Raw genomic sequence first — 11642 nt, 5'->3', positions numbered from 1 at the left:
TTTCAATAAAATTATCTAAAACTTTTGGAAATGTAGTTTTCTTTAATAAATTTGTCTTGTCATCTAAAAACAGAGGTGCACTACATTCAGTATATTGTAAAATTCTTGTTTGATTCCTCAGAATACCTTTTTGTGTCAGTTTCCCTGGGACAGCAGTTTCCAAAAGCTTTGAATTTGATTAGCATGCATTACATCACTGTTAGTTTTTTGTTGTTGTTGTTTTAAGAGGGGGGGAGGGGGAAGCTATTACAATCATAAGCTCCTGAGTCTTGTGGTCTTGTGTGGACATGAACAGTCAAAATTAACACTACTGTATCTTAGAATAGACTTAACTATCCAGCCTGGTACAGGATTGTATTTAGCCACAGGTTTGCAACAGCTTGATGTGAGTATCCATGTCAATTAAGTATTTTACTAAAAGTTTTAATATTTGCCTTATTTCTGGGGTAAAATCAAGCCAGCAACAGTGTGCGTGGGCTAAAATAATGAGAAATGAAACATTAAAAGGCACAAGAAAACCTGGCAATCCCAGTACTTGTGTAGGATTTAATACACTGTTACTGCATGATTTGATCACTTGTTCATTTAGTCTGATGGACACATACACAACCATTTGGAAGATGAAGTAAATTATATATGTCATCCTAGCAAAGCATATTATGATCTAATTTTTGATGCATGCATATATTGTTGAAGAGCTTATTACTAGCCTACATCTGACCTCTTCCTCTGTCAGAGATAAAGGTAAGGCATAGACTGTACTCGGTTCATGATAAAAGCTTTAGAATATAATCTATGGTGTGTGTTTGCATCTTCAGTCTTGCACAGAAAAGGCAAACAGTAGGCTTTGTAAGAAAGATGGCAATGTTTTTACTTTAAAAAGACAAATATACCAAGAAATACAGGCTTGGGGCAGTTTAGGTACATGAAAAACAGTAGAACTGGTGTCTGCTTTGTCATGGCACTTCTTACATCCAGAAATTATCAAAAAAGTTTTTATTCCTTCTAGGTTCTTCCCTGGGTCCCACAACGACGACATTCTTCTGTTTAAGCTGGAGCCTTCATCACCTGACTTACTTCACTGTGATATTAATGATGCTGATATCCTCATAGGGTTTGTCAGTTTTGGGATTGACTTTAACATTAGAGATTCTCTGAACAACTTCCATTCCTTTAGTCACCCGTCCAAACACGCTGTGTTTGTTGTCTAGCCAAGGCTGTTTGAGGATACAGCAGAAGAAAGAAAAAGCAGATTGAAATAGAAAGCAGCATGTAGTTTAGATACCAAATGAGAGTGGCCTAGAGTAAGTGAACATGAATATTAAAGACTACTGATCTCACACTTGTTGTATAAGTAACTGTAAAAAGCTGTTAGAACAAGTGACTGTTATCAGTGCAGCTAATGCATACTGACTTATCTTTTAAAATACATTCCCAAAGTTGCTACAGACACCAAGTTCTAGCAATGCAGCAACATTTAATGGTTTAAAGCTTAAATTCATTTCATTGAAATGCACATTTATTTCATGGTAGTTTCGCAATTGAATTTAAGTGCTAGTCTAGAATACTACCTAATTCAAAGTCATACAATATGCCCAATTAGCAATATATGCCCAATTGAAATATAGGCAATGATGTGATTTAATGAGCTTCAAAATTATGGTAGATGGATACTTCTTAAGAAGACACATGACTTTGAGGAACAAAATTTCTCTATGTACTGTCTTAATGTATTTTTTGCACTTTAGAGTCACTGCCCAATTCATTTATGTATTGCTGTGAAGTTGTATACAGATCAAGATATTAGCAGGGAAGTTTTCTCATTTGTATACTGGCTTTTCTGTATAGGAGTCAGCAACTTTAAGCAGTTATGCTGACACTAATCCAAAAAACTCAGAATGGTCTTAACAATAGCTAGATTTATGTTAAATTTAAGCAGTATATTAATCTAAAATATTCTAGTAATACAAAATTGGAAAACCATCTGGTTTTACTAAGGATAAGGTTCTTGCTCCCGTTTGAATTCAAATGATCATGATCACAGCACTTTCCTGTTTCTTAGATAATTGTTTTGATGAAGTCTATACACAGTACATCTTTGTGTGCAGCAGTTAGTTCCAAAGTAACAATTAAAGGTTGCTTGAACAGTGTTGTGTTCCTTTTTCCACCAGAGCAGTTACTGCATTTTTATTATGCAGCTAGCATCTTATGCCTTAAATTGAACTTTAAATACTACTTACGGTTGGCACTACTGTTATAAAAAACTGGGATCCATTAGTATTTGGTCCTGCATTAGCCATGCTGAGTGTGTATGGTCTGTCGTGTCGTAAAGTTGAATGAAATTCATCTTCAAATTCTCCTCCCCAGATACTTTCACCTCCCATTCCTGTACCTGTGGGGTCACCAGTCTGAATCATGAAACCCTGCAGAGAAATTAGATGTTATTACATCATCACTTGGAATAAATAAGTAAAAATGTTTTACGCTAGGTTCCTTTTTTCTTTTTTCTTTTTTTTAAGCTTGGATCATATCTTCCAACAAAATTGAATGCTAAAATGTGGTGGGTAAGGAATGAAGGTAATAATTAATTTCTTGCATTGGGAAAAAAGACTACACAAGCAAGATTACTTCACTGTTCCTGCTAGTGAATGATAGAACCTAACTGTCTGTACCTTCTGCAGAGATTTAGGCTGTATTCACTTGTTTCTCATGTAGTTAAAGTAAGAATCTTTAGAGGAGATACCATTCTGACATGAAAGAAAATTATAATTCATGCAAGATTGCTGAACTGATATTTATCTCAATTTTCAGATGTTTTCCACCTTTTCAGTTGAGGGCAGCTATTAAGAATTTTGATGTAAAGGCTTTTAGGATCTCATTATTTTTCAGACATTTCAGGGAAGAACTGTGTAACTTTTCCAGAAATCCTTCATGCAAAAGCAAATGAAAATGTAAAGGCTGGCCATGAAATTACATCACATAAACCAACAAAAGAAATAAATTTACAGGTTACCTTGATGATACGGTGAAATATGTGTCCATTGTAGTAGCCATTTCTGCTGTGTACACAGAAGTTTTCCACAGTTTTGGGACACCTGAAATCATGTAATACAAAACAAATATTCAGGGTAGCCTGTGTTTTCTGGCAAGGCCGTAAAGATTTCAGGTGAGACTCACATCCTGTTGTACTGAGCACTGTTTTAGCATTCTGCAACTGGGCTTTCATGAAATAAGGTTAAACCAACCTCCCACTTCGTCAAACCAAGAGCTTGAAACAAAATTTGCAAGGAGTATGAAGTTGCATGATTACTTGTGAAATCAGCAGTGGGGTTAGGAGCCAAATCTGTTTTCTCAACGTCAAGACCAAAGTCAAGAAATCTCCAGATTTCTACCTATATACTACAGATATACAAAGATGATTCAGGGATGTAAGCTCCATATGCAGACAGTGCTGTGTACTAGAAGTAGAATCTGAAACTGCACTGTTTTAATATTATAGAGTGATTCTGCAGTCATTACAGAGCTTGTTCTCCTTTTGTAAAACTGCTGACACACATTGTTCAGAGCTAGGCTGCACAGGTGAAATATTACTTTTCATTTCACAAAAACAAAACAAAAAAGACTTATACTGTTCTTACTTCATCTCTTTAAAGTTTTTTGTTTCTTCCATTCTCCCAAAAGATGCTACCAGAGTTACAGTTGTTTGTGTAAATCTTCCACTAGTTTTATGAAATGGATTAGTTTCCAGAGTAGACGTGCAGATCTGAACAGTCATACACATTTTTCCCAGCAAACCACATAGTGTCCATAGAAACATTCACTTGGATATGAATGATATTCTAAAGCATCTTGTGAAACAACACTAATAAAATAACTACTGGAGCAGACAAAGTACAATCCCAGTTTCCTGCTGAACAGTACAAAAGTAGTCATTCACAACTCCAGATCACAAAAACTTGGCCAAAGGGCATTCAAAGCCACATCCTCAGTGTTATACTTTATTTTTTTAATCAATTTTATCTTGAAAAGATTTTAATTTCAAAGTTCAGGCAGAAGAAAATATTAGAAAAGGACAAACATAAGAATAACCAAGGCTGAAAGAATTTTACTTTAAAAAAATGCAAATAAAGTATTGCAATGAATTTAATGATATTATGCATGTATTATGCATGCAAATCTACTGGCATTAAAGTTTTTAAAAAATGGAAATAACATAACTTGACCGACCTACCACTTTTACTGGTACATGCTGTCCTATTTCTGCAGCCTGTGTGATACAGGTAACAATCACAGGAAGTATAGCTTCATGCAAGAAGACATCATTTAATATAGAAATTGAAGACTAACTTCTCTGCAGGGTAAAACTAAGTTTGTTATCTTATCTGTGCTTGTGACAAAACATGAATTTGATTTGGATAAATGGATTTCTATGAGCTTCTATTTATAGCAAACTTGACATGAGAGATAAACCTGTTGTTTCGTAACAAAATCTTTGCATGTATTACTATCATGAAGCAGACACACTGACACAAATACCAAGTAATCATGCACGAAACTCTGTTAATTGTATGCCTAGTTTTGGATTTATGTTGCGCTGATGTTAGTATAAATTTATGTTGCTCTTGAAAGATCTGCAATATCATAAAATGTAAACGTGTGCCACATACTGGAAGTTGAAAACAGTACTATTTCTCTGGCTTACACAGATCCATGACCACATCTACTGCTGCTGCCACCATCATTCTACTCTTTCAAGATGGAATCAAACAGCACTGCTTTACAGCAATATGTAGTTTGCACAGGACACCATTATGACCTAGCCACATCTGAGGTTTAGAGAGAGAAAAATACTTAAGAAAGGAATAAGCTTCTTCAACCAGCAGTTAAAAAAAAGAAAGAAAATCAGAACCTTGACAAACCTGACACCCCACTGTTGCTTTGACCAATTTTTCCCCTACTCTGTTCATCAAGAGTCACATTCTGGTAGCTTGATGTACTCAGAAACTGTCCAAAAACAAGGACAATAGAAAACAATGAGGAAAAGAACCTTTCCTAGCATGAAAGGTAAGGTTTGGGTACTGCCAGGAAAAAATGGGCAAGGTAGGAGAAACAGAGTAACAGAAAAACCACCAAATACATACTCAACAGGAAAAAGCTTAACATGTATATCTCCCATGCTTGTGTGGATAATAGCACTGTCTGAAACTCTTTTGGGACCTTCTGCCTGTGTGGCTGCCATGACCTCTTCTTTAGAAGGTTTCTCATTGAAGACGTCTCTGTCTGAATCTGCACTCTTTGTATCTTCTGGTTCACGTTTAGTAAACTGAAGAACAAAAGTAAAGAAGGTAACAGTTTGTATTTTGTTTTTCCTTATCTTACACAGAAGTCTGTACCCAAGACATCGGTGTGATGATTTACTTCTTAGACACTCAACTAGATTTGAAATGTAAAGAATTCATAGATGGCATTTCAGTGCTGTGCACTATCAGTGTTTCTCTCTAGTCACAAATTTCTGTACAAATACATGCAAGTCCAATAAACCTTCAGTGATTTGTTAACTTCTAAATTATTTCCTCATTTTAACCTAAAGCCCACAATAGTAGTTCAGCACCTTTCTTTTAGAAAGGAATGAGAACATTAGTGTATTGAAATTGGCAGGTTTCATTACAAAAACTATGGTTTCACCAAAAAGTGAAACTAAATTCTGATTACTGTATTAATACATAAACAGCAGAAACAGCAAATTCAACTCAAAGCAGGAAAAACATCAGAAATGAATTTTTTAAAGCACTTCTTAAAAAGGCAAGAAATACAATAAATAGCATGCACAAGAAGCCACAGAAGAAGTACAACTGTGTATCAAATGACAATGACTAGTTTTCTGCATGCATTCACTTGCCATATGGTCATGCACTACCCAGAATGAGCAGTATTTCCATACTGAATATGAATTTTCTTCCTTTCGTGTCAAATTGTTCATAGTGTATTCTATTATATACTATATATACTAACCACACAAAGGTTCAGAAAGCACACTATGCTGCAACTGAAAACATGATCAAATTCAAGCACAACTAGCGACAGACTGACCTGTAACCCCTGTTGTGATCACATTGCGGATCAACTACTAACTCCTCCAGAGCTCCTAGGCTGATAAATCACATCTCTTCTAAAATCTAAATCTGTGAAGATGACTCCTGTCTCTGTTACCTGTAATCCGCCTGACACTACTCAGAATTTTCGTATGTTTTATTCATTCTGTTAATTGTTTCTTTGTAGGTAAAATATCTTGTTATAAGCGTTCTTATTTAAATTTCTTAAACTAGACTAACTCTAATTCAAACAGCTAAAAACATCAAAGTTTGTTTAACTGCTTGAGCAATTGTGAAAACAAAGTTAGACTACCACGCTGTTTCTAATCAATTTTTAGACAGTTCAAACAAAGTTCCAGAATGCACTTGCAACTTAAAAAGACACTGCTAGAAATGCTGCATTTTCAAACGTTCAAGACAAAAGGCACTGGAAAGGCACAAGTATAATATTAAAAAATAACAGAGAAAAGTTTTAATAGAAGAATAGAGTTACTTCAGTGGACATCGCACTTACCATGTAAAACCTGTTTTTCTTAAAAGCTGTACAGATTACTGTTGGATCTGCCTGGATGTTTTGGAGAACAGGGTTTTCAGATGCCTTCATTTCAATGGTTATTGCAGCACGATGCTTCTTTGCAACTCCTTGGAATAAAGCTAGCTGCATCACCCTAATATTCTCTTGTTTTCCCAAGATACGAATGCACCTGTAGTACAAGACATAAAGAAATGTGAAGACTGTTAGCTGCTCACATTCAGAGAATGTCTCCTTTCTGAGTGCAAGAGACTCAAAGCAAAATTCCAAAGCCTTCCCAAAACAATTTTTAATAATTGTATTTATAATGCTTCTCTACTCAAACTTGCTTATCATTTCTAATCATTGCTAATCAATTGCTAATCAGCCTCCCTACCGTACAGAAAACAAGCTGCATGATCCACGTTTACTGTATCATACTGTTAACTAGAAGTTAATTCAATACTCATTTTTACTATGAATATATAGTAAAAACTGGACATATTATCTCATTTTATAAGCTTTGAATTGCAACAATCCACTAATAAGCAAGGGAATATTTTTAATCAACAGTCTGATTGAAGGCTCTCAAATAACAAAAAGATAACCAGTAACCAGTAACCAGTCATGTCAAGTTTTAAATGTGAGTGATTAAGCACGGAATTCTAAAGAAATTTGTCTCCACACATCTCACTAACACTTACCTGTTAGTTTCTACATTTATGACTTTAATGCCCAACATTGTTCCATAGAGAACGAAGTGTCCAGTTTCATCAAAGATTATATTAATTAATCTTACTGCATCCACTTTCTCCAACTCACGCTCAACTGCCATGCGCCGGCCAAACTCCATGTCTGGTAGTTGCTGTCTCATCTGCTGAAGTTCAGTAAACATCTACAGGAAAACAAATAAATAAATAAATAATCACTATTACACTTCTGCCCTGATCCAGATAAACACCAATTCACATGCTTAGAAAATACAGAATCCAAGCAAGAATCCAAAACAGGTCAAACTTATCTGAAGAATTAAACACATGCATGTTGCATGTTGTAGTCTGCTGAAGCAAAGAAAAACAAGTATGCAGCTTTCTTAACAAAGTTTTTAAAATATTACAATTTTTTTCATTACTATGTTTATTACTTAAATATTTTTTCTCATTGCTTTATCTAGCAGTATGAAAAACAGATGAAAACTAACAACTCAGTTTCACTCAATAGCTAACATACATTAGTAAGAATTAATTTTGGGACAAAGCAACAGAACAGCCATGGAAGAAAACAGAGAATACCTTTTCTGAAAGAAAAACATAGCAATTAAGCTCAGATTTAGATAATCATGTAGATGCATGTGTTGATCAATAAAGTCAAAGAAAGAAATAAAGAGTCAAAGAGAACCAAGACTAGACTCACACTCAGAGATTCATCAAAGACCCTCATCAGCTTCCCTGTCAAAAATCGGAAAATTCTGACTTTTCTGTCGGACCCAAGAGTGGCCATTTTCTTGCCATCAGGTGAAAAACTTATACTGGATGGGTAAGCTTTGCATTTAGCAAATTCATACAGATCAGTATCTGTCTTATATTCCCAGTTCACATTCTTGGGAAATTTATATTCATGAGGAGTACCAGTCCAATACTCAATCATTCCAGTTTTGTCAGAGGACACAACTACTTTGTAGACAGGATTCAACCGTATCTGAGTAAGAGAAGATGTATGGAGTTTATCAAAAACATGGAGTGGCTGGTTATTTCCTCGTCCATCATAAATGAATATTTTTCCTGTGGTCTTCTCAGATGTTGCAACAGAAGATATGGCATCTCCAGGGCAATATACCCATTCACACTGGCCAGGGGAATAGCTGCAAGAAAAAAGAAAGAAAAAAAGGGCTGATTTTACTGATAAGAATCAAGCTAATTTGAAATCAAATATCAAGCAAATCTTCAACTTCATTTACTAATCTTGCTAATATCTGTCTTGCTAAAAACCAAGCTTTTTCCAAACAAGTCAACAGATGGTTCAGCCAATTTCTGTTATTTCCGTATCACTTCATAAAGCGCTGTTCAAGAAAGCAAAATAAGGTGGATATGAAAGAAGAAAAATGATGAAAAAACAACTAAATAGCACTGAGCAGCATTAAAGATTATTAATTTCTGTGACTCAGTAGCACTTTTAGCTCTAAGTGATTAATGCTTCAGTGCAAATGAAGATAACTGCACCTTAGGCATATGCTTACTGAAAGTATAACAAGGTTTTCAGAAAACATTAGTTAATTATGCAAATATAAATAAAATTATGACAATTGTACTAAATTTATACGTAACTGTTCTGAATATATGAGGGCTGCCATGAAAGTAATGCCTCCTGTTTTATTATGTTGGCCTATGATGCCAGAGGCGGATGGTGATGGTATGGCAACAGAGGCTGAATCTTCCCACCAATATTGTTACATTTTGTTGCTGTGCATCAGATGGCAGCAGAGGGCAGTCTGACAAAATGACATCTGATGTGGAAGTGCGTATGAAACAAAGGTGTGTCACTAATTTCCTCTAGCAGAAAAAAATGACAACTACTGACATTCGTTGATGCTTGCTGAACGATGATGGAGACCAAGCAGTGAGGCAGCGGGCAGTATGTTTCAGCAGTTCCCGATAACCATGATGATTTTTATGAGCACAGCATGCTGGCTCTTGCTCATTGCTGGTGAAAATGCATATCTAATAGGGGTGACTGTGTTGAAACAGTGTTTAGTAGCTGAGAATTTGCTCTAACAAATAGTGTTATTGTACTACAAGTGTAGTTTCCATGGCAATAAATAGAATACATTACTTTCAGAGCAACCCACATATTAAAGAAGGAACACGTTTGCTAAAACTGAATATACTCTATAAAACAAACTAGAGATGTGGTCAATAATTTAAATCACATCTGTTTTTTAAAGAAGTCTGTAAGCAACGATGCTGAGAACTGGAACTCTAGAACTAAATGTTGAGTAATGAAGAAATGACAGTCTCCATAGGAAACTAAGAAATACTAAAGGCCTGACAGATACCAGACACTAATCTTTTGGATTAAAAAGAATAGTAACTGAGTTAAAGGTTTTTTTAATATTAAGTTCATTTTATTTCACTATGTAGTTTTACTGATATTGCAGTGACAATACAGGGCTGCCAAGCATAAAACACCAGCAAAAATAAAAGGCTAACACCAACTGGACTTTTTCCACAGCAGACAGCCAAGAGGTAATAAATTCCTATGGACTTAGTGCACTACTGGGAGGATATTACTAACACTATATCCATAAAGCAGCTAACATAAGCATTTATATGAGCATTCTAAAAAGTATTTAGATATCAGTTTTAACAGCTTTCAAAGCAGTGGAAGTCTTGGCGTTAATTTCAATTAGAAGAACGATGTCAGTAATGAACATTTTGAGTCTATACTTCAACTCAGTTTCAAAATTATCTAGTAAATACTAGACTACATGGAATAAATAGTCTCTAATATCCCAAGGCTTGTGGAAACATCAGTACCATCCTTGGTAGAGCATTCATTGATCCTTCTACTTTCTGACCACATAGTCTGAAATAAAAACACTCGTTTTGTTTTCCTCTGTTGCTGATATAATTCCAATAATCCCCAGTCCTATCTCTTCCAAGTTCTTTACCTATCTATTGCGTAACAAAAGCACGATTAAGCAAAACAATGCTCTGTTTAATATTAGAAGAAAATTGCTTGCCTTAAAACAATAAATGATGGCAAATAATATATACAGGCCAAGTTTCTTTACTACTGGAACTATTAATTGGTTATAATTTCTAATATTCAGTGCCAAACAACTGGGGAAAACAGAATAAGAAAAAAAAAAGATGCCTAGCTGAATTATTTAAGAAACAGCATATCCTTCTGCCTAACATTTGACAACAAAAAAGTATGCCATCATACTGCACTCATATGAAGGATGCATATAGTCATAAACTTTTCTATAGTCAGCCAAGTATTTTGCTTAATGCAACATACTCATCTTCATCTGATCGGAAAAAAAAATCAAGTCAAACAAATTATTTACTTACCTGTTACACAAAATAACCCCTAATCAAAATCGCAAATAAGCATTTTCAAGAACTGAGCAACTTACCCAAGTTTCAGCATGTTGATCATATCAAAGTTGACTACATCAAACACTTTCATCGCTTTGTCATCTCCAACTGAACAGAATAATGCCCCTTCTGAACTAACAGCAATACTCTCAATAACACCTATCAAAACAAATTAACATAGTATCAAGACAAGGAAATGGAGTAACAGAAAAAAGCACCAAAACCTAAACACATATAGACATCCGAAGCTGTCTCAGCTACTTCTCCATCCTATTTTGAATTCAAAAACTATGTGAGGATGTGAGGGTCGTTTTTGTTTGTTTTTTTTTGCTGTTCTTTTGTGGTATCTTTTTTTAAACGCTTTGTATCCTATAACTGTTTACTATCTGGTCAGAAAGGATGGAGCACTTACTGTCTACGTAAGTGAAAGTTTATGACTTTATAATGACTTTAATTTAAAACTTTAATTGAAAACAAAGAGGGAGAACAAGATTACAGTAGAAAAATAAAAGCACTTTTAGGCTTGCATTCTCAAGAGAGAAACAGCAACAGAATGCTAACTATTGCAGTCCCGCTTTTAATGTTTGTTAGGGAGCATAATGACTGCATTTGAGACTTCAGAATACTTGTTTTTCGTGTTTTCACTTGGTAGCCTTTGTTCTCACGTTTTGTTTCTGTATATAATGAGAAGCTGATGCTTAAAATCAAAAACATACCATAACATTATACTTCTACAAAATTTACTATTATTTAATTTTCTTATTGTGAGGCTGCATATCAACCTGTTTCTTTTCCAATAAGCAGATAATGATTTTTAACAGCAGTGAGTACTTGAATGCCTTGCATAGTAGAGATGACAAGGGAGGAACATGGCCTCAGTTAGTATCTTTTTGAACATCCCTGGATTCTGTGCATCATACTGTTCTTTTTTTCTCCCTC

At 35.0% G+C, this 11642-nt stretch overlaps 2 protein-coding genes across 2 annotated transcripts in view; one reads left to right on the top strand and one right to left on the bottom strand.

Annotated features, from left to right (window-relative positions):
- Positions 1–11642, top strand: part of ADAMTS6 (ADAM metallopeptidase with thrombospondin type 1 motif 6) — a 246452-nt gene that overhangs the window by 97462 nt on the left and 137348 nt on the right.
- PPWD1 (peptidylprolyl isomerase domain and WD repeat containing 1) lies at positions 851–10885 on the bottom strand. The gene is made up of 8 exons (XM_010725478.3): positions 10742–10885; positions 8017–8464; positions 7308–7498; positions 6607–6796; positions 5142–5323; positions 3014–3095; positions 2241–2423; positions 851–1217 (listed from the first exon to the last, which is right to left on the bottom strand). Exons 1-8 carry the CDS (start codon positions 10792–10794, stop codon positions 1074–1076), a joined length of 1473 nt encoding a protein of 490 aa, XP_010723780.1. The 5' UTR covers positions 10795–10885; the 3' UTR covers positions 851–1073.

This window comes from Meleagris gallopavo, chromosome Z (assembly GCF_000146605.3).
Source record: "Meleagris gallopavo isolate NT-WF06-2002-E0010 breed Aviagen turkey brand Nicholas breeding stock chromosome Z, Turkey_5.1, whole genome shotgun sequence".
Classification (NCBI taxonomy): Eukaryota; Metazoa; Chordata; class Aves; order Galliformes; family Phasianidae; genus Meleagris; species Meleagris gallopavo.
This window is presented reverse-complemented; position numbering and strand designations above follow the sequence as displayed.

What these genes read in the sequence shown, in the direction of transcription:
- PPWD1 (XM_010725478.3), bottom strand. Translation starts at nt 10,794, where the DNA reads ATGAAAGTGTTTGATGTAGTCAACTTTGATATGATCAACATGCTGAAA. An exon ending in ATCAACATGCTGAAACTTGG is followed by an intron (nt 8,465 to 10,741) that starts GTAAGTTGCTCA and finishes TTTTTCTTGCAG; the next exon opens with CTATTCCCCTGGCCAGTGTG. An exon ending in GTTAAGCTTTTTCCTGTTGA is followed by an intron (nt 3,096 to 5,141) that starts GTATGTATTTGG and finishes ACATGATTTCAG; the next exon opens with GTGTCCCAAAACTGTGGAAA.